This window comes from Gallus gallus, chromosome 2, assembly GCF_016699485.2.
Source record: "Gallus gallus isolate bGalGal1 chromosome 2, bGalGal1.mat.broiler.GRCg7b, whole genome shotgun sequence".
Lineage (NCBI taxonomy): Eukaryota > Metazoa > Chordata > Aves > Galliformes > Phasianidae > Gallus > Gallus gallus.
In genome coordinates this window covers 17892624-17916333 of record NC_052533.1, presented here as the reverse complement: position 1 = coordinate 17916333, position 23710 = coordinate 17892624, and the positions used below count along the sequence as shown (strand labels likewise).

The 23710-nt window shown below is 36.5% G+C and overlaps 1 protein-coding gene across 6 annotated transcripts in view; it reads left to right on the top strand.

Moving 5' to 3' along the window:
* Nucleotides 1–23710, top strand: part of MLLT10 (myeloid/lymphoid or mixed-lineage leukemia; translocated to, 10) — a 122159-nt gene that overhangs the window by 34865 nt on the left and 63584 nt on the right. For 5 of the 6 annotated variants that reach the window (XM_025148380.3, XM_046938250.1, XM_046938252.1 and 2 more), the window contains exons 5-9: nucleotides 3409–3518; nucleotides 8223–8326; nucleotides 10803–10896; nucleotides 12942–13037; nucleotides 22607–22702. In XM_025148380.3, coding sequence (XP_025004148.2) covers nucleotides 3409–3518; nucleotides 8223–8326; nucleotides 10803–10896; nucleotides 12942–13037; nucleotides 22607–22702 — 500 coding nt within the window. The remainder of the gene's footprint in view (nucleotides 1–3408; nucleotides 3519–8222; nucleotides 8327–10802; nucleotides 10897–12941; nucleotides 13038–22606; nucleotides 22703–23710) is intronic. The other variant, XM_025148381.3, reaches the window with a different exon arrangement.

The following is a 23710-nucleotide window of genomic DNA, read 5'->3' as shown; positions in this document are numbered from 1 at the left end:
TGTAATTAAGCATTTGACATGCTGGGACAAAACCTACAATTGGCAAAACTCAGTAGTGTGCTTTTCTGACAGGTACTTAAGGGGAAAAAAGGTGGCAGTGGGGCTTAAGTAAAAAGCTTTCATAAGTTATATTTTAAGTTTGAAGGCTTTTTGGCATTAATTTTCAATTCTTGCTGTTTGAAATAACTGTTTTTATTATTATTGTTACTGAAGTAGATCTTGGACTTGTTTTTAAATGTGGTTTTGATGTTGTTTTAAGATTAATTGAGGTTGTTTCCTAAGATCTCTTTGAGGAAACGTATTATAGCTACACTTGAGTTACCTTATAAAACAAAGTGGGTTTGCATAAATATTTCTGTTAGCATTTCCTAAAGTTACTGAAAGTAACGAGTAAGTAAAACTAGGAAGTGCAGTTGAAATATATTGAATTTTAAGTTGGCTGTCATCAGTAAGCTTTGTTTTTGTTTTACTCTTGAGATGTGGGTGTAAAGCAATATTCTTCACACTTAAACATTGGGAAAGCTCAGTTTAACTTAGTTATGTCTTTTTTTGGGGGTGGAGGATGTATAGTTGCCCAGAAATATTGTAATAATTTATATGAATAGGAAGTTTATGACTTATGTATGGAGCTAATTGGAAAATGTGATTTTAATGTGGCCTTTTATATTATAAATCCAGATAAAAATGTTTGCTTCTTCAGCAGTTTATATATGAACACAATTTGGGTGAGTGTCTCTTCAGAATGTTTAATTATTCTTGCAAAAAAAGTGTCCCTGTCATCTAGTAAGAAATAAAAACAAAACCACTCAGCTCTGAACATGGCAGGACAGTCTCTGAGTTGTCTGTAGGGGGTAGCAGCTTCTCTGGGCCAGGCAGCGGAATGGTGTAAGTACTTGACAAGGAAGAGGAACATTTGGGTTCTGTCCTGTCAGCTAGGAGAGTCTGAACTTTCCAATGAAAATGACCTTCTCTCGCTAAATAGTCTTGTGTGTTTGTGTGTTGTTTCATTTTGCTTTTTAAGCCTGGGCTAATGAGGACTGAAGAATGCAAATTAGCTAGAAATAAACTACACGTGATATTAAGCACATGAAGGATCGATCATATGTAGCCTTATGACTGCACTCTTGAGATGTTTTCCTGGGGAAGATGATACTGAATTTTTTGGTTTCTGCTTTCTGTGCTATGTATGTATGTTTATAGAGTTTAAAAATGCAAAAGGCATAAGGAGGAGGTAGAGCAGGAAGCAAAGCCCTGGCCATTTGCTTTCCTCCCTAGGAAGATGGGGGAGGCATTTTCTCACTTTGTTATGCAGTCAAAAGCCTCTTGGTTCCAGAAAATATTGGAAATAAAGGTTACTTGTATGCTAGTAGTAGTAGCTCATTCTTTTGTGACAGTGAGCTGTCACACTTGGCCTTTTTGGGTGTCCTTGGTTCCACGTGCTTTGGAATAGCCTTGAGTAATCTTTTGGTGTTCAGGGAAAAGATGATGGTCGTTTGCTTCCTATTCTGTTTTCCACTACCGTTTGGTCCTTCTGTGGTGAAACTGAATGCTCTTGACCACCCATGACTGATAAATTTTGTGGAGGAGTCTACAGACCTTGCAAAGTAGTTCTCCAGTGGTGGCAATTGCACAGTCTCTTCAGGAAACCAGTCCTTAACCACACTCATGAGGGAAGAATTTCTTCCCGGCGCTTTCTTAAGAAGGAACCCCTGAATGTGCTGGTTTTGGTTCTTCCAGATGAGCTGGGTGTTGCTTTCTGATGCTACAGTTTTTCTTAACCAGTGAAGCTTTGGACAAAGTAACATTTAAGCAGTTTGGTGCTTGGACTCTTTGAGTGGGAGGTCGTGCAGGATTAGGCTTTTGTGGCTGGTAGATGATCAAAAATGCTGCAACCTTCCCTATGATTTAACTTCTTATTGGACAAGTTGTAATTTTTCACAAAGGTCAGATCGTATGGGATCTAAAGAAGATACTGGAAACAGGTGGAGAAGGTCCCTCGTCCTTAGTTCCTTTGAGTGGTTTTTAACCTCTTTTGCAAGAAGTTTATCAGTGCTGCTGTATGTCATTTGTTTTGCTATATAGATACTGTCTGCCACTTTTCTGTGGGTTTAATGGATTATTAGATGAATAGTTTTCTGGGGGAGGAGATTTGAAGAGAAATATTCACCATTAACACCACGTTAGCATTTGCTTATCTGTCTCTAGTAAGATGGCTGTGGCACAGGGCAGTCTGCAATTCTTAGGAAAGTCCCTATAAACACTGTTTCCCTGAAGATATTTCAAACAGAGAGCTCTTGATAAGTGTTTTGTATTCTTTTTCCCCCCAGTCAGTCTGGTAGTGATAGTTTCAAAATGGTCTGTAGAAAATTTTTTTTAGAAGTGGCTCAAAATGGCGGTTTGTACTTCATTTTCTCTACTCTTCTACTAGTCAAATACTTGTTCCTTGTGTTAAGAATTTATGAATGTGGTGATGAAGTAGCACAGTTGCTTCTGATGTTGGGTTAGATTTTGCTGAATTTAGCCTAGGATAGAATATGGACAGTTTTCTTACACTTATGGCAAACTAGCCTCTACTGGAACAAGCTTGCAACTCTCAGAATCTTGGTACTGAAAGAAAGCCTGAAATCAGTCTTTCTCTTTCTGAATAGTTTTCTTCCTTCCACCCCCTTTCTCCACCATTCCTAATATTATTTTGAGCAATTAGGAACTTTTATTTCTGAAAATGTTGCTAAAGTACAATATGGTAAGTATCTGAGCCCCAAGTCAGTGGCTTAGAACAGGACTGGATGTAGGAGTTGATCTAGTTAGGATAAATAAGTTGTCTAAATCTTTAAAACTAGGAAAATAAAAGAAAACATAGGCATGTGTTTGGGTTTTTTTTTGTGTATCTGTGTGCGTGTGTGTGTGCGTGCGTGGTGTGGGATTTCTTGCTTTAGAGAGAATAGATGAGTCTAGTCAATTTAGAATGGTTTTGTTTAAATAAAAAGAGTACACAGAAAGCCCTACATGAAGGTAATGCTTGCATGAATACTTCCTTCAGCCCCTATTTTCCTTTTGTGGGAATTTGCATAATTTTTAAGTGTTTTCTATGGTAATCCAAGGAATATAAAGAATGAACCTGTTTTTCCATTTGTATTGGTATAAATCATTACTATCTGCAGTTCATAAAGTATTATTTTTAGGAATTCTCCACACAGTGAACTTGAAAATGTTTTACAGCTCATCTTAACTTTGGGTAATATAAAACAAAATGTAAAGGTGATTTAAGTCATTTATGTCTGCAATGTTCTAAACAGTTAAAATAGTTGATGGAGAAGAGTGTTGTAAAAGGTACTTTGTACAGTAATTGAAATGTCCTTTGAGCTTCTAGAAGACATTAAAATTAAATACAATTATAACTTTTTGTAGGTTGGGCTCATGTGGTTTGTGCTCTGTACATTCCCGAGGTGCAGTTTGCGAATGTCGCTACAATGGAACCTATTGTGTTGCAGTCCGTTCCTCATGATCGTTATAATAAGGTATAATTATGTGTGTCTTTTTATCTATATGTAATGTATTTATTTGAAAACTTGTGTGCTTTAAATAATCTAAAACTACAGTTCTTAACATGCAGCTTATGAGAAATTTATCAATAGCTACTGTAACATTGTACGTTTTCCTCCATGTACCAATGATAAGTTCAGGAATTAAGAAAGCTGTGTTATTCAGTTAAGCTGCAAAGTTATCTGCAATGTCTCATTATTCTTATACAGAGTAGGGACTGTTTTGTTAATTAAAAATATTGTGATCTTTGAATAATGGTTTATTTTGAAAGCAATGTGAAATATTTCCCACATGTAAGAATATTATTGCACCTTATTTGAAATGTTGATATTAATTACCGCTAAGTCCTACTGTTTTAATTATTAATAAGAAGTTCATAAACAAGAACAGCAATACCAATATATTAAGGCCAAATCTTGCAGACTTTTGCTTTTGTAAACAGTGTTTTCTTTAACAGGATTAGTTGCCTATAGAAGAAATAGAATAACTGCTCCTAAATAATTGTCAGTGAGATGGAATCTGTTTTGAAGTGTGGCAAGACTTAGTTAAAAAAAATAGTTAAGATTTTATACTGATAGCTTATTTTTTCTGCTTGGTCTTCCACTTGCACTACCTTTCCCCATGATACCTACCTACTTCCTCCTTCGTATTTTTGTATTTTCCCTTTTGTAGGCAGCAAACTCAATTTATGAGTAGATTTGTTAGCACATTTTTGTGCAGTTGCTTATAATTCTGGTTTCTTTCTCTTCGTTTATTCCATGATGGTTTGTGGATATAGGGGCAAAAGAAGAATACACTTCATTACATAAAAAAAAACACCAAAACATGTCGTTTCCTACAGGGAAACCAGTCCTTCTTGTGTTGTTTCTGTAACCTCTCTTTTTGTTCTTTTTTTTTTCCAGCTTACATCTCTGATTTTATTTATTTTTTTTCACTCTCTCATAAAGGTCCTCATTATACTTCTACTCTTTTTCCTTTCTTTCTGGTCTTTTTTCCTGCTTAATATGTTGGTCTTTTCCTTATCTGTTTCATTTGCTAATAATTGCTGTTTCATAGGCTTTTCCCTTCCTACTTACCAGTGTATGAAAAGAGTCGAACTGTATCTTTCTAATGTTTTCTTATTACATACTACCTGAGTATCTGTTTCAGCTTTTGACTGTGAACTTCCTTCTTCATTGGCCAGAAAATGTAGTAGTGAGATTAAGTGCAGAACTAATAGATGTTTTGTGCTTCGACATAAAGCAGTATTTTTTTCTCGGCTCAACTTTGGGCCAGTAGAGTATCTGTTTTCTCCTTTTTTCCCCATCAGTAGTCATAGTGGTTTTTTTAATCTGTAATGGTTCTTCCTTAATTTACCTAAAACATGTCATTGAATACAAATGGCATACAGATAGTGCAGAGTTCCTGTTGTTAAATTTTTAGTTTTCTGCTTTTTTGTTGGTGTTCAGATTTGGGACGGTTTTCCAAGAGTTGCTGTCAGCCTAAAACTACTTTAATACAGGCTAATACAGTACATTAAAAACGTAATAACGCATCAGAAATTGCAAATCTGGGGTCATAACTCCAGTCAGTTTCATTCTGCTTGTCAACTTAGGTTGGAAAAGAATGATTCTAGAATTATTTGATTTCTTGTGAAGTCCTGACTAATTTTGTGTACGCAGCTGTGTATGTATGGAAGTAGCCTTCCATATGGAATTGGGGTAAAACGTAGATCAACAAAAATTGTCACAAGGAAGAATTCATGCTGTAGTCTTCAAAAGAAAGAAAAGCCTCCTTGGAATTCTGCCAGGAGATACTGCTTGTTTTACATAGGATTCTTTTATGTAGTTGTTTCCTTATTTTATGTTGTAAAATACGTAGTATTATGCAGTACTTTAATCTTGGGTACAAGAATGAACACAGATGATGCCAGAGCATGAGACTTATGGCCATTCATTCTGTGGGTTTACCTGCTCCTTGGATAAAAGCCATCGTGGTACAGGGTAAACCCACTGGGTGACCTGGTGAGTGAGTTAACAGGAAAGCTCTTCCTACACAGTTGCTTCCAAAAAAGAAATGGACTAGAAATCGTTCTCCCATTGAATAGATGTTTGTTATTTCTTGGCTGCTTGTGTGTGTATAATCTCTTACTTGTTTTATGAGAGCTTTATTTGTCTTTCTTAGGTACATTTGAAGTCTGTGGTAATTGAATATAGTTATTGCTTTTAAGAGCCTCTTCAGAGTTGATTTAAAAAATAAGTGTGTTTGAAGTTTCTTGATCTACCTAGAAGTTAAGGCAGCTGTTAAAATTTTATTTCATTATTTGTTGCAACGATGAGAAACTTCTGTACAAACTCTTAAGTTCAATTCGGTAGATAGGCAATACTCTTAGGTAGCTTTTACAAGTAGAATAAACTGCTTCTCAGATTACTTTTTTTGCAAGGCATTCCTCACCTCGTCTTCCCTTCTGCCTTTTTTTGTGGAGGAGGTTTACAGTTTTGAGTCTTCGAAGGAAAATTACTGACAGACAACTCAAGGCAGCTTTGCAAAATGTCTTTAGATATTTGTGTTGGGTAGGCAGTCCGCAGTGTTGTGTTTAAACTTGTTTGTAATGTATCCAGTCAATCTTTTTTTTTCCCAGTCATTTTACTGTAAATCAGTTTAAGGGGTCCTGAATGCAGCACATGCTGTCAAAGAACAGGACCTACATCCTTACTGTATGGAACGCTTACACCACTTCTGAACTTCAGTGAGAAAAACTTTTTAGGCAGAACTCTCTCAAAACAGAATGGTAACTGGAGCTTGGTCTGTATGGAATCTGTTGAACTCTGTTTACAGACCTAACTTATGTTGAGACTTAGTTATTCACATGCAGTTGATAGATTATGACCTAGTTTGTTCATAAAATCTTCATGTGTCAGGTCATGGTATGGAAAGCTAAAAAGTGGCCAATCTCTGACCCTGGCAAATGACCCAGTGGGTAGTGTGCGGTACCTGGTACAACGGGAGCAAGGCAAAGAATCATGTCCCCCTTCCTCAACCCTCAAATGTTAGGAGATAGGGTGTGGTTTTGGGTTATGTTAGCTACTGCTCTTAGTGCTTTCCAAAAGCCTAGAGAAAACCATGCCAACTAACTCATCTACCTCAGAGTCTTGCACAGTAACAAAAGTGCTTTACTTGGCTGACTTCTCACATCAAGTATTGAACACAGATAACTGTTCAAGGCAGTTCTGATTTCAGAATTTCACTGATTTTCACTTTTTTTGTAAAGAACATCAGTTTTATGGTATTTCCTTTTTCATTCTCAGTTTCAGTGATGTTTTTGGACATTTTTCTTAAACACTGGGTAGCAAAGAAGTGTTTATGTTCTTTTTATTTATTTATTATCCTACTTGCCTTTTATTTATTTATTATCCTACTTTGCCTTTCTGGAGGAGTTTGCAATGCAGTTGGGAAAAATCAGTTACACCTAAGGTCTTACAATGGAATACCTATAGATAGCAGTGTACCATTGATATTTGTCCCTTCAATAAGATTCTGTCTTATTTAAGAAGAGAAACTTGATTGTACTGATGCTGTATTCATTAAGAATTGACAGATAAACAGTTAAATTTTACTTGGGCTGCAGTTTGCAACTGATGATACAAATGTGATGTGATAGATTTTTCTAGATGACATTTTGGTTATTGGAGGAGTTATAGAAGAAGATGTACTTTTAACTAATGTTTCTCACTGAAATGCTAGTGAGAGTTTGTAGTGATGTCTAGTGTAATAGCGAGCTTCCACACAAGTATCTCTGTTCATCAGCTACGTATAAAATAACGTGATGGATACTGCATTCTTTTTATCTTGATTTTTTTTCTCCCCCACACTTCATTGAGAATTTTTTCTAAAAATCTTACAAACTGCCATTGTATCCCAGTAAGACACATTTATGAGAGAAATTCTGTGAAAAGATTTTCAGGTAATAGAAAACTCATTCTCATTTTAGCTTGAATTCAAGCTTTTAAGCTTGAAATAGGTTTAGTATATTAGTTTAAACTGTTTACGGAGAGTTCTTACTTCATTACTTTCTAAGATACTTGTGGAGCTGTCTGAAAATAAAGCAGAACTCTGTTAAACAGAATATTTAATTGAAGGTAATTGAATGCCATATGAATATCAAAGCATGCTGTGAGACTTCTGAGAACTGTTTACACCAAAAGTGAAAGTAAAATTTTAAGCTTGCAGCTTTTCCATTGGTAGTTTGTGTAGATATATACATATATACCTTATGGTACCTCCTACTGGTAGGCACTCAGTCTGGCTTGATGTTTCTGAATTATTGCTACAAGTACTGTTAAATGACTGTCAAAATGATTGCAACTTAAAAAGACGTAAATGCAAACTTGAAAGCCAGGAAAATCCCAAAGCCTAATGCTATTAGCCTTTGGTTGTTTAACCATTTTGGCTGATAGGGTAGCAGTATAGAATTTAAATAAATTAGTATTTGTACTGCTTTAGCACTGATGAAGTGTTACACAGATCCGAAGTGTCTACCAGATAATCTTCTTTTGCAAACAAATGTAATTAGACTTCTTTATAAAGAAGTTATTACATAAGGTTAGCTGCACAATCCAACACTTCTCACCTTAGAATTTCCTGTGACACATAACTTATTTGTTTGCTTTTCATCATGTAAAGTATTTTCTCTTTGACAGACTTGCTATATCTGTGATGAACAAGGCAGAGAAAGTAAAGCAGCCACTGGTGCATGCATGACATGTAATAAACACGGATGTCGACAAGCTTTTCATGTAACATGGTAAGTAGATTTTATTAACATATTTGAAAGAATTTTCCAGAGAGTCTACTCTATACTATAAAATGAATAAATGCTTTAATTAGAATATTTTGGGGTGAAGAAATATAGTGAAGTGATTTCTGTGGAAATAATTTTATTAGAGTTTACCAACTGTATGGCAGTGGTATCATATACATTGCTGGGAGCTGTAGAAGTAGTCTGATGGTGCTCCTTCATGTTAAGTGCTCTGTGCTCATGTGAGTAAGGTTTGGTGTTTCTCATCCTGCCTTCTTTTTTTCATATGTTTTATAGGATACAGGAATGGGAAGGAATTTGAATTGCTGACCTGGTGATTTGATGTTTGCTTTTGATAAATCAGTAGGAAAAAATGTTGAAATATACATTAAGAATGCAGTAAAATGACTACTTCTGGTTTTCAAACATTTGGAGTAGTTCACCTCACTAGCATTATGTAAATGGTACACATCTATCCTGAACTATTTATTTGGGTTTCATCTGTAGCTGCTGGAGAAAAAACAGCCATATCTGTCTGATTCATTCCACTTTAAGCTATTGTGGTTGGCAAGCATTCAGGAGATGCTTGTCTCATTTTATGAGTTTCTAAAAGAGACTGTATTAGATGACAACAAATGTCAGCAAGTAAGATGAGGCAAAGGGATTTCCACCCCAGAATTTCTGGGGGATATTTACTCTTTCAACTTCATCTGAAGCTATTTTGTAATAGCAGATTTACACAGATTATCCAGGTATGTTAGCTGTAGATTTAGTCATCAGGTTTATGAGTGCCCCATTGTGCTTCATCATTTCTGTGTAGAAGCTCAGTCTAAGAAACGGTTTTGCACACCTACTTAAAAGTATTTTCTTCAGTGTAATCAAGTGTTACTTTGGATGTCTTGTTCAGATTAAGTACTGATTTCTTTGCAACTCTGCACATCCTCATTTGCAGAGGTGGGGGCCTCTCTGTTGTTGTGTGGTGTTTTTTTGTTGTTTTTTTTTTGTTTTGCCCTTTCAGTACTTAGTTATTTGAAGGGATGTTGAAGTCTTACTTCTTCATAACCGCCTAATTTTTCACTGGATGTAATCAATGTCAAGTTTGGTTTTATGGTGAAAACAGACTTTGCTCCTGGCATACCATCTTGAGAAATTGCTTATGGACATGAAAAAAATTATGCATCCAGTTGTTTTAAAGAAGAGTTCTTTTCATCTCTTGTCTCTTTCTTCCAAAATCTTGTTATCAGTGAGTTTAAAAAGAACATGGGAATCACATTCAAAATAAAAATATATACCATTTGTAATCTTGCCAGTTCTTAGAATTTTTGTTTCATTGTAAACAGATATGTACAAAAAAATGATATCCAACCAGAGAGTACTATATTGATGTAATATTGAGGATATTGAGAGACGTCTGTAATATTTATGAAGTGGAAGAAAAATGTGAAAACTATAGAAAATAGAACTGACACAGCCTGATCTGGATCTCTGTGTTAACAAAACTAATGTCTAGAGAAAAAAGAGCTGGAGTCCATCTGTTTTGTTTTTTTTTTTGTGACAAGCTTAGAATGACAGATCTTATAGCTTATAGCTGGCACCTGCTGTAGGTGTGCATGTATTTAGTAGGCAGTATTTCTGGATTGCACAAGGATGTGATATATAAATGAGGGGAAAGTGATTTTTAAAAACAGTGAAAATAAGCTGCCATGTATTTTGTTCTTTCATTTACATACCTCCTTGCATCACTTTGTGACATTGTATTATTATGCTAATGAAAATGATGTAGAAAATGAAACCAAATACTTGGTTTTTCAATATCTAAGTTGGTTTTGATACAGAAAATAAATCAACTTTACTAATGGTGAAAAGCAAATTTGATTTGAAAAATGTAGTTGAGTAAGGTAATATTAGCCCAGACAAAGTGACACTGTAAGTCATTTTCTTCTTTTAAAAGAAATTAACCTGCCACAGTCTTTTAAACCAATGAAATATAGTTAGATTTATTATGTCATTGAAGTTCTATTAAAAAAAAAAAAAAAGTAATTTTCTTGGCAGAGCAGAGAAGGATTTATGCAACTTCAGAAGAATTTCTTCTTTGGATCCACACTATAGTTTTGTTTAAAAACAAGGCAAAAATTGTTTCTGTCTATTCTGCCTATTCTTTCTGTACGTAATTTTGATTTCAGTTTGAGCTAAAAATCATCACTAATTGCTTTATTTATTTGTGAAAGTAACTCAAATTTTTCAAGCTATACATTTGTTTGAATGTCTTGTAGATCCAGGAGAAAGTCATCAGCTGTCAGTAACCAAAGGTTTTTCACTGGGTTGCCAGAGGTGGGTTAGGTGCTGGCACGCTGTTAGAAGTCACTTGTGTAGAAATCTCCTCTAATTAAATACAGATACAAGCATCCATACGTTATCAACTGTGTTATTTTGGTGCAAGTTGGTACTTGCTTGTCTTGAATATTGTTTGGTTTGTTTCTAGTGCACAGTTTGCAGGACTTCTTTGTGAAGAAGAAGGCAATGGTGCAGATAATGTCCAATACTGTGGCTACTGTAAATACCATTTTAGTAAGCTGGTAAGTAATGGTTAAATTCTGTACATTAATGATAGTAACTTGTTTTTTCACTCTGAATTGCTATTAGCAGTAGGGATAATATTTTCATCTGGCTCAGTAGATTTTTTTTTTTTTTTTTGTAGCTTTTGATTCTAGATACAAATGTTTTTGTTTTCTAAATGTGTATTTTTTCCCTCTGGCAGAAATAGCACGTGCATCTAGTTTTTATTTGTATTTTTTGTAATTAGTAGTTGAAAATACTTTTTCCTTGCTATTCTGTATATTGGATTATAAAGGCAGCTTCCATTTCTTTCTCCATCTGTGTGTCATTCTGTTTTGCTGTCGTTCCTTCTGTTCTGTCTTCACTGTATAGCCAGTGGATTTCCTACTCATTAGTTCCTTTAAACACAACCTCAAGAACATACCTTGGGGTTTGATCTTTTTTTTTAAAGAAAACATAAAGTTTGAAACTTCTCAGTTATTTCAACAGCTCTTTGTGTCAGACTTCTTGAGCTTTCCCTTTAACACCTTTTTGGCAGTTCCAGATATGTGTGTATGTATGTGGACTTAAAGGATTAGAATCATTTGAGTTGGAAGGGACCCTTAAAGGCCATCTAGTCCAACTCCCCTGCACTGAACAAGGGCACCTACAGCTATATCAGGTGCTCAGAGCCCTGTCTGGCCTGAACTTGAGGGTCTCCATGGACAGGGCTTCTGCCACCTCTCTGGGCGAGCTGACTTAAATGGTTTAGTGATATTTTAAAAACATTATTTACAAACATTGACATATGAAAATTAAAAAATATAGACTGAAATTCATATGTTGCTGTAAATACAGTGAAACTTGTAGGTTACTTGTTCTCACTGCTGAAAAGCTGAATATTTTGGAGACTTACATTGCAGTGAAGTAAAAACAGGGCCGATGAACCTTTTTAGGTTTCTAGAACATAAGCTCAGGGAGGTTAACTCTGAATATTGATGAATTTGTTTCATAATGAAGATAAGTCAGGAACTTCTAGACTTGAATTAATCTATTTTTTTTTTTTTAAATTTAAATCTTGAGCTAAGTAAATGAAAAGAACAAAAATTATGCATTACTTAGCGGTGAAGGCAAGCTCTACACTTTTATACATTTGATTTTAATGTGCCAGTGCAGCTGTATTTGAGAACGTGTACAACTGTTTGAAACACAAGGTAATAGTAAAGACACAGAATCATATTTGACATGATAGCTTACCACTGCAAGTGGTAAGAACAGTAAAGGCTGGAAAGATCATGCTAGTGTTCTAATGTTTCTTTAGAGATATCAGGCATCAACAGTCCCAATAAATACAGGTATTTGTTATGTATTACTGAAAATGATGGATGTTGTATAACTACTGAAAACATCAGTTGGAAAAGCACTGACTTGAGGTTGTTTATACAACTCAGTTATGAGCTAGCTCAGTTATAATACAGTGACATACGCTTTCTGGGCACTGGCTAGCATAAATATATGTGGCTTCAGAATAGGCTCTTGAACGTAATGGAAATACATGAAAAAATTATATGTACTGCTTATGACATGACTGTAGCAACCCATATCCTATTTAGAAAAAAAACCCACAATTTTAAAGAAAATATTGCAGAGAGGTCACTTGAATAATAAATGGTGAAGCCATAAAGCAATTGCCTCATGTTGCGTTTCAGGCATGTGACAGTGTTAGCAATGCAGCTTCTTCATTTGAGCAACTTCTTCATTTGAGCAGCTTCTTCTCTGTTTTTTGTTACGAAAACTTGAAAATATGTATCATCTTTTAACCTTCAGAAGATGATATATCCTTTTTTCTTTGGTAAAAACGTTTTGTCTGGGAGTATGAAAGTCAGTGAAAGGGTAGACATTTTCTGGGTGTACATTCAGTAGTCTTGTTAATTTTACCAGTGTTAGTTATTTGTCAGGCTTTCAGTAACTGAAGTTTTTTTTTCTTCAAGCAGTAAGGCATTTTATCAGTTGAAATGCTTTCTATTTTTTTAATTTATTCAAATGATTCCTTTTGTATATCCATAAATATGTTTTCTCTTTTTAGAAAAAGAGCAAACGGGGATCTAATAGGTCATATGATCAAAGTTTAAGTGATTCTTCCTCTCACTCTCAGGATAAACATCATGAGAAGGAGAAAAAAGTAAGTGGATTTGTCGTTGCTAATTATGTGGCACATCTGCTTAATAGTAGAACTTTCTGATAAACATTTACCTTAACTTTTGCTGAAAAGCATGAAGGAAATCTTGTTCCTGAAGGACTGGATAACACAGGTGATGAGCTAGAGGTTCTAGGGTCCAGTCAAGAAGCATCTTCAGCTGTGGTTGTATGCGTGCCTTCCTTTTTCTGTTTCTTTATGGCTAGTTTTGAGATACACACTGAAATATGTCTGTTGGGAAGGCTGTTTTCGTGCAGCTTCATTTGCCTTGGTTTTTCTATCAGAGATTTTTCGGTTTTGTATAGTTGTTGTGACTAGGAGGGAAAGAGTAAAGGGAGTAGATCATTCAGCAAGTGTCCGAGTAATCAACATCTAGTTCATCGTGTTTGTCTGTTGCATGTTTTTCCCTATCAAGGATCTTACATCTCTTGTTGACACATTTTAATGGTACTGGTGATCAGATCCACTGTGGTGACAAAATACCTTGTGATTCACCTGGGATTTTTCCAATGAGGGTGCAGAGGTAGCAAACCAATTGCTAACTTTGTCATTGGTGAATTCTTGTAAGAATTTAACTTCATAAATTTTTAAAAATGAATTTTAAATTTACAATGATTACTTTGCATTTCTAGTGCTGTGGCTTAATAGTTGTCTGTGGGAAATCTGTTATGTAATACAATGCAAAGAAAGAACAAACAGTGACAACAATACAAATTATCTTTGAATCTTTCTTTAAGCCCCCTTTCTGAGTATACATGCAGGACTGCTCACTTGCATTCATCCTATACAACTAATTTAATTGACTTTTCTGTGAGTATGGGTGGACTTAATTTTGTATTTCTCAAAAGCACACAAATTGAAAAAAAAAAAACCCACCGAAATATGATCTGAAAATATGTACTGAACAAGTGTGTATTACCTGGAGGAGCTATATTTATAGTGGCATTTAATAACAAATGTCTGTCTTCAGGGCACTAGTCTCGTTAATATTGAATTTGTTTTCAAGCTTACTTCCACTCTGAATGGGTGTTGATGTTCATTGTTCCAGGACTATCTTTTAAAAAGATGTCTTTATGTCTGGTTAATAGTAGTGGTGAATAGTTCTGTTTTCATCTGGTTCTGAAGGATTATGTGTATTGTGATGCAGTAGTACCTCTGAATCAAAATTTGACTGCAAATAACAAAAGTATGGGTCTTAGCAATTTTTTTTTCTTAGCAATATGATCATAGAAGGAAAAAAATTTGAATGACACTACAGAATTACTTCCAGGTTAAGACTCTACTTGTATTTGCCTTACTTTTTCTTTAATTTGCTTTATCTTCCACTGTTATTGTATTGCAGGTCATGCTTCGTAAAAGTACATACATGGATTTTTTTACTCAAATTGACAAAATCTTGAAGTTAAATTTGAAGAAACTTTGAGTTGTTTCATGTGTCTGACCAGGAAAAAAAGAGTGACTTTGAGTAGAGATATACATGGCCGTAATATCTGTGAAATAGTTTGAGAACACCAATGTATCTTCAGTTTGTTCTGCTTACTGCTGGGCTTCTCTTGCACTGAGCTCTTCTTGAAATAGTTAATGTTGTGTTTTGCAATTGCAACTCCTGACCTCTTTCTGCCACTATGATAGGTTTGCAATAAATAGGATTTTAGAACTTTTTCTACCTTCCATGAACTGAAACATAGCTCTCATAGACTGCATGACCTGTAATACCAGGTAAAGCTATACTGTTTAATGAAGTTACCTGTGGATTGATGTTTAGAGGTTCTTAGGGCATGTTATAGCATTTTCACGTAATCAAGCTTAATTTGCTTTATATGTTGTATAATAAGGTGCTGTTTAAATCACTTAAGTTTTCATGGCTACAGACTTTTGTTTTAGAGTGTTTAAGACATTCCTAATAGTTAACAAATGATCCATGCTTTGTAAAATATTGGTCAATGGAATGTGTTCAGTACAAAGGCTGTAAAGATAGGCGATAGCAGATATAGCTGCTTTAAACAAGTTTTCAATCACTCAAGGAAGGCAGAGGTTACAATCTAGTAATAAAGAAGGAATCACTTACTCCTTTCTGTGGATCGGGGCTCACCAAACAGTTCAAAGGAGATAATTCTCTTGCAGCTGCCAGCCCTTAAATGAGGTTAGGGAAGGGTGGACCCTGGGTCCTCCCCTTCCAATCACACAGGTGAACTGCTTCCGCCTGTGCTCCCAGGGCTGGTCATGTGCCTTCACCTGGTGCTCAGTCACTGGTTCAGGCTGTGACCTCACGCTTCCAAAACAGAGCCTCATACAGTAAAACTGATTACCATCTCCATGTGATGACTTATTTTATTGTACTGCATATATGATATGCTACGTCTTGGAGGAGAAGGGTAATTATTTAGGGTGACTTTCATTTTCTCTTCTGCAAATCCATTTGGAATCTTGATTATTCTCAGAGTAAATGTTTGTATTTTTATCTCTATATAAATAAAGAGTTTTAGGGAGAGTGTTTTTGTACTATGGAAATCTGGATGGTCTGAACTTTGGGCATCCTAATAGCTTTCTGTTCAAAAAGATAGAAACCACAAGCTGAAAATCGGATGTAGTTACTTTGCTCAGACCTGAAAAGCAATCAGTACTGGGACCAATGCTGTTTAATATCTTCATCAGTGGGACTGAGTACACCCTCAGCAAGTTTGCAGATGACACTGAACTGTTTGGTATGGTTGACATGTATGAGGGATGAGATGCCATTCAGAGAGATCTGGACAGGCTGAGCAGTGGGCACAGGTGAACCTCATGAGGTTCAGCAAAGCCAAGTGCAAGGTCTTGTGCATGAGTCATGGCAATCCTCACTATCAGTACAAGCTGGGGGATGAGAGCATGGAGCAGAGCCTGGCTGAAAAGTACTTACAGGTACTGAAGTCATAGAATGGCCTGGGTTGAAAAGGACCACAATGATTGTCTAGTTTCAACCAGCAATGTCCCTGTGGCCCAAAAAACCAACTGTGTCCTGGGCTGCAGCAAAAGAAGCGTGATCAGCAGGTCAAGGGAGGTGATCCTGCACCTCTGCTCTGCACTGTGGTACCTCCTGCAGTACTGTGTCCAGATGTGGAGTCCTCAGTACAGGAGAGATGTGGACCTGTTGGAGCGTGTCCAGAGGAGGGCCATGAAAATGATCCCAGGGATGGAACACCTGTGAGGACAGGCTGAGAGAGCTGGAGCTGTTCAGCCTGGGGGGGAAAAGGCTCTGGGGAGACCTGAGAGTAGCCTTTCAGTATCTACAGGGTAGCTGTAAGAAGGAAGGGGACAGACTCTTTAGCAGGGTCTGTTGTGATAGGACATTGGGGAATGGTTTCTAACTACAAGAGGGAGATTTAATTTGGATATAAGGAAGAAATTTTTTACAATAAGAGTAGTGAGGCTCTGGCACAGGTTGCCCAGAGAGGTGTTATATGCTCCATCCCTGGAGATATCCAGGTCAGGCTGAATGGGGCTCCCTGTTCATTGCAGAGGAGTTGGACTAAATGATCTTTAAAGATCCTTTCCAACTCGAGCACTTCTATGATTCTGACCATTCTATCAATACTAAAAAGTATTATTTTGCAGTAAGAATGGGTTGGTCTGAAAATATTGGTATGGATAGCTGTCATTTTTGTAGATGAACACTGAATTGAAAAGATTTGTTTTCCTTCAGAATAAATATGTCTCATTTGGGCACTGTGCTTACAAAATTAATGCATAAAGACGTAACAATAAAAAACAACTAAAAAGCTTAGGTATAATTGTAATGAGCAATTAGAAACTACAGAATAAATAGCTTAGTTACTCTCTGATTTCTGCAGCACTAAAAATGCTTAGTTGTTATGGGGAGATGTTATTTAGAAATGATTAGAGATGAGTCTGTGTGCCTCTTAAGTAGGATTGGTAGTATCTTGCTTGACGTTCTACTACAGTTCCCCTTTTTTCACTGCCCAAGTATTTACCTCAAGGTTTTTGGGGAAAAACTTAGGGAACAGTAGGCTGTGGAAGAACACCTTATTTTGCTGATGTTCTTAGTAGCTTTATCTTTGGAAAGAACTAAAGCAGGAATTTTGAATATCTGAGATCAACCTTTGTGTCATGGAAATGTTTTGTGCCACTCATGGAAAATTCAGCAAGCTTACTGGCATTTTGTATTTATTATTTTTAGCAACTGAAACAATCAAAAGGCTGTACCAGTAGTGCCTTGGTGTATGTGGGCCAAGACAGAGAAATATGAAACACTGCTGTAGTGTGATAATAGCCTCTGTAAACTGTACAAGAAAAATTAGCAAAATGTAGAAATTCTCCTTACAGTAAACTTTATTATTATTTTTTTCTTTAAAGAAAAACAATCTGTGTCTGTTAAGGTTTAATGGTGCAGAGAGGGAATTGAGAGAAGAGTGTAGAGGAGCCTTAGCTGCTCTTTTATATTCTTTTGTGAAACTATTTCACTTTGGTTTTTGTAGTAAGTTTTTTCCACACTCATCAAAAGACTTTTTTGAGAAAGAAAGATCACATTGCTTCTCCAGATTGCCTCCTTCCCTGCCGGGATCAACTAAAATGCTTTCAGTTAAAAATAGCCATTATATACTACTTATATTATTAAGTCTTCATTTTTTATTCGTTATTATGGCATTATTTACTTTATTTGCATCAATAGTTTTCTAACACTTTGAAGTAAAGGCATTATTGGACTTACTGATGTTTGATTTTTTTTTTTTCCTTCAATCTCAGTGTGTTGTAGTATCCTTTGCTTAACTCCTTAGCGTTGGTACTCTGCCATGTTATAAGATAGAGGAGAGTAGCTTTTGAACAACTACAGTAAAGAATCAACTGAAATTTGAAGTGACTTGCACATTTCTTATCTGAGAAAATTATGCGGTGGTTGTTGTTAGTAATTTGAAAATGAAATGTTGTCTAAATATTAGAAATAGGTCATTAAGTTTACTGCTTGATTTTGCTTTCATTTGAGCTATGTATCTACTTCTATTTGTATTCTGTAACAATAACTATGAAAATGTAGAAGTAAATGGTACTTTAAGATACTCTTCTTATTTGCTTTGGATCCTTGGTTACACCATGATTGTTAGAAGTTCATGTTGACTTTGTTTGACTTGTGACTCTTTGACTTGTTTGACTTGCAGCTGTTCCTAGAAGCTATTCTTGGTACTATATTAAAAAAAAAAAACAAAACAAAGCTGTACCTACATGATGTTCACCAGACACCAAGTTTTGCAATTAAAGGTGAACTGCAAGGTTAAGCTTACTGAACCAGGAAAATGTAATTTATCCCTTCTATTTGCCATTTATCCCTTTTATTTGCCATTCGCCATTCTCCCTTTCTTAAAAATGGGAGCGATGTTTCCCTTCTTCCATTAACTGGGGACTTTGCCTGACAGCCACGACTTTCAGGTATAGTGGGGAATGGCTTGGCAACCACCTCAGCCAGTTTGTTAGGACCCTGGGATGCATTTGTCTGGCTCCATAGACTTGTACACATTCAGTCTTATGCGGCAGCCTCAGATGTGCTCTGCTCTTAAAGTCAGAGGGATTTCACTCCCCTGACCCCACCTAGAGAGTCAGGGGCATGAGAGGTGTGGGAAGCCGGACTGGCAGTGAAGACCAAGGCAAAGAAGTCAATTACCTTAGCCTTTTCCGTGTCTGTTGAAGCCTGTTCCCCTTGTTTATTGGAGCAGGTACACTCTCCTTTGCCAATCTCTTCTTACCAATGTTTCTACAGAAACCTTTTTTGTTATTTTTCATGTCCCTCACTATGTTCAATCCCACCTGTGCCTTGGTTTTCCTAATCCCACCTCTGCATGTCCAGACAGTATCCCTATGTTCTTCCCAAGCCACACGTGCTTGTTTCCACTGCCTGTATGTTTCCTTCTCCCTCAGTTTGACAAGTAGTTTCTTCTTCAACCCTGCTGGTTTCCTGCCTCTTCTACATGATTTCTTGTGCTGGGGAATGGAGATCTCTTGTGCTCTCAGGAAGGTGTTCTTAAATAGTTGCCTTAATTCAGTTAATTTGCATCTTTTTTTTTATTATTTATAAATTCCTGCTTTATAAATTGAATAGAACTAAGTATCCACTGCTAAGCATTGACATGAAGCTGTCCTAAATAAAGAGAGGAACATACGCATGTTTCTCCGGAAGTAATGACTCCTATTTATTTCCATGGAAACTACAACAGGTACAAAGAACACAGTAATGCTGTTTGATAGAGCAAAGTCTCAGCTACAAAATGCTGTTTTTCAACACAGTCACCACCATTAGTTGTGCATTTTTGCCAGTGATAAACAAGAGCCTATGTGCTGTGTTCATAGAAATCCTCATGGCCGCCCAGAACGTGTCTTGGCTTTCACATTGCTGTCATCACTGCTGAACCACACCACCCACTGCCTCATATCCACTTCTTGATCTCCATACATGTTCACCAAGTGTTGATGAATGTCAGTGGGTGCCATTTTTTCAGCATGAAGGCATTCAATTCCACCCCTTTGCTTCACGTGCACTTCCAGGTCAGAAAGTATTCCGTCATCCTGCCCCTCTGCTGCCATCTGTCGCATGGCAACAACGTGTAACGGAATATTGGTTGGAAGGTTCAGTCCCTATTGCCGTACCACCAGCATTCGTCTCTGACATCGTGGGCCAACAAAATGAAGCAGGAGATGTTGTTTCTGAAGCGCTGCTCATACTTTATATATTGAAAGAGGAGTAGTTCATTCTGTGTTTGTTTTATGCTACACTTGCATAAAAGGGAAGCTGTGGATTTTTTTGGCAGTTTTTCTTGCCAGTTCTTGATTGCCAGTTAGAACTGTCATGATCACGATATTTAAGTAAGCTTTTTGAGCCTTTCAAGTAATAGTGTCAAGGATTGGCAGTTAGTAACAGGTTTCATGCTTAGGGATGGATATGTGTGTGCTTAAAAAATGCTGTCGGTATGTTCTGCCTCATCTTGTAAACTACCTCTTGTATACTTTACTACTGTGACTGTAGCAATGCTGCTACTGCATTAAAACTGCTGTGGTTTATATTGTATAAAATAATAGATACCTTAGCGAGGGCTGTTCTTGTCAAGACAAGGTAAATTGAATGTGAAATGTCTGGACTGTGGGCATCTTTCATTCTGGAATTGTTATGGTTACATTACTAAAAACTACTAGTCAAAAGTAAGAGCCAAGCAGGTCTTGAATTAGGGATTAGTAAGGGCTGTACACAGCTGTTTGTGAAGGACGTGAGTTGTGACAGTGACAGCCATGGATTTTCAAGCTTCAGTGATGGAAGGATGGTGCAGAAAATCCATGAGTGACAAAAGAACAGTGAGAGTACTCTGAAAAAGGACATTCTTATACATCGTAATTATTTGAGGGAGTAAAGAATAGTATCTGAAAAATTACAGTTTAGACATCTGGCTGGTTTTGCTTGCGAGAATCACTAAGGGAATTAGATTTCAAAATATGTGCTAAAAACTTGGGACAACCACAGGCAGTGGAGGTCATGGTTTTTGTGACAGGGAATACTCTGCCAGTCAGAGTCCTTGTTAAGAGTATTCATGTTCTGCTTTTTGTTCCTGCGTTGAAGATTTGCTCTGCTGTCAGTCAGTTGATACCAATGCCTTCTCTAGAATGATGGGTTTCCAGTGGCTTTCAGGATGGGTGTCTTGGGAGCTACGGCTGATCAGAGAAGCAAATCTGATAAAAAGTGAAGCGTGCACTGAGTTGCCATGAAGGACCAGCTGTTTATTTTTTTTCTGTAAGTGGGAAAGATCATTGGTTTGTGTGTCCTTTCAGACCGACTTGATTGAAAGTTTTGGTATTTGTTGAATGTTGTGGGAATTCATGTCGCTTTGTTACTCCTTTTCCGGATCAAGAGATGAATAATATTTTAGAACTCTTGCTATGCTATGTATGCATCTTTATGGTGAGATGAGTGTGCAACTGCGAGGAGTCAATTTATTGGGAGCTAAGGCTCTATATCTCAGCAGGTTGTTGAAACATTTATCTTTATCTGTGTAAAACCTGAGCATTCATTTCAAAGGTTTTCCTGCAAGTGAATTTTTCCCTACTTCTTTGATGTTATTTCCATCTGGAGTCAATTCACGTTCAGAAGTAGGATGTCTGAATTTTTGTTAGAAAGGAAGAAACAAGAAAAGAGGAAAAAATGGAGCGATGATTTGTTAGAGGAGGTATAACCTAGAAGAGGGAGGAAGTATAGAGCAAAGAACATCAGACCTCCTGTGGTCAATATCTTCATATGTGAAGGCCTTCAGGTGGGGGACCCATCCAGCATGTTCTGGTGACCCCTGCCAGTGCCATCTGCATGCACCTTGGAAACCTGTCCTAGCAAACTTTGTGTTGATATTTTGGATCTGGGAGAGAGATTTGCTGTGATGGGAAAAGATGGGCGTTAGGGATTTAAGGCATGTTCTTTCCAGACTGTTCAAGTTGTTTATTTTATGTACCTGTGCGTCCCCTCCCTTATCTCCTATTTTGTATCCATCCTTCTTTCCTTCTTCTGGACAAATCCTTTTGTATTGAGAATACTATGAAAGTTATTTCAGTGCATTACAGAATATAATTTGAAGTCTTCCTGGTTGTTATTTTAATCAGAACTCTACATTTCATTGCCTTTCAGACAAAAATAATGGTAAAAGTAAAAGAAGAAAATCAGCTGAAATTGTAAAACATGTTCATTTAAATGTTTCCTATTCTTTATTGATGTTGCTATAAAGTTTCATCTTAAAGAATTTAAAGTCATTACCTCATCGTTCCGAAATTATAAAAATTTCCTCTGGGTACTTTGAATTTCCTATTAAAATGACAAAAATTAAATAAACTCATACAGTGGCTTTGGTTTCCATTTCACGACTTCATTCTCAAGGCTTGTTTAGGGTTCACTGGAATATTTAAGTTTATCTGAATGTGTTCACTGATGATACAGAAAGCTGAGTAACTGGTGCTGATGAAAGGCTTTTGAATCAACTCTTTATTGTGCTTACAACAGATCTGATAACACTGGAATCTTGATGTAGATGTTGTTTTCTTCCTGCTTGTGTTCTGGCAGTGCAGGATAGCACTTCTTGGGTTGATACACATGAGAAATTATCGAAAAGACTGTCGGTACCATTGAATCCCTCTTCCCTTACTTTTTCTTCCCCTAAATTTTTATTTTCCAGGTCCAAAAAGCCTGAAACAAACAGACCCTTCTCCAAAACAAAATCCTCTGACCTAAACTTTCCTCAACAAGCCTCTGTGAGGTTTTATGAACTCAAAATCCTACTTTGTGGCATATGTTGTTGTAATTATGACACCTGTATACTTTGCTGTGAAAGGACAAGTTGCATATTTCTATTTAAATGGCACATAAACTTTCTGATAAACTTTCACATCTGTATATGGAGAAAAACAGAAAATGAAAAAACCCAAACGACCCTAAACCCAACCACAACAAAACAAAATGGAAAAAAAAAACAACCACCAAGAAACAAAGGTGGGCTACATTAAAGTTGAAGCTGAATTATGTTTTCTTTTGTAACTTACAGAAATATAAAGAGAAAGATAAACACAAGCAAAAATATAAGAAGCAGTCGGAGTCCTCACCGTCCTTGGTTCCATCTCTTACTGTAACTACAGAGAAAGTAAGTTGATGTATTTTTTTTTACTCTTCTTCCACTTTAATTACTTATGCTGATTCATAATATTTCCAGCATATGCTACAAGAGCTTTAAAATGACAGTATGGCAGTTGTATTTTAGCAGTCTGCTCTGTTGGTTCTGTGTTCTTTCATTCTTATTAGCCAAATACCTAACTGAGAGGAAATACACAGAGGTAAATTATAAAAACTATTCTGGTTATACTTTAAAAGAGTAACTTCTATTATCTTCCTCCTATCCCTCCCCCCCCCCGCCAATAAAAAAAGAAGACTCGAATGATGGTATTTCAGAATAGCATAACACTGTTAAAAATAAGTTTTCTCACTTCAAAGTCAGGAAACATTTGTTCCATTCACATGGGGAATATTTGACATCCAAGTTGGGGAGTCATAGCTGAGTTAACTAGCTATCAGTACGTGGGATACTTTGTTCTTTAGGAAAGATGCTGAAGCTTTTTCTATCTGCGTGTAGTTTTTTGGATGAGGTGCAATATTCAACAAACATGTTTACGTGCATATGGTGTACCGAGACCGTATCAGGACAGGGTAAAACAATTGAAATACTGGCTTTTTCTAGTCCCTGGAATTCTTCTCTCAACTAATAAATGGTATAAACTTCAAGAATCATCACCAAGAATGTAAGCTTTATAATATGTTTTGTGTATTTTTCTGTCCTTGGTAGTAGGAGTATTGACCTGAGAATGTATACCTGTTAAAATCATTGTCTCTGACTCGTGCTTCTGGTATAGTCTTGTTTCTGGTTCTGTTGTCTTCTTTTGATAATGATAAATCAACTGAGACCTACTAATCAGTGGTTTTCTGAATCTCACAATAATTCTGTATTTCTTCATTTTTAAGTAAGGGTAGAGTCAATTTACTGCTTTGCTCTTATGATTTAAGAGCAATCGGATATTGCAATTAGTGTGCAGTTAGGAGGATGGTGGGTTTTTATTGAAATGGTTGTAGAACTCCTTGAATTATACTGACTGGTCCA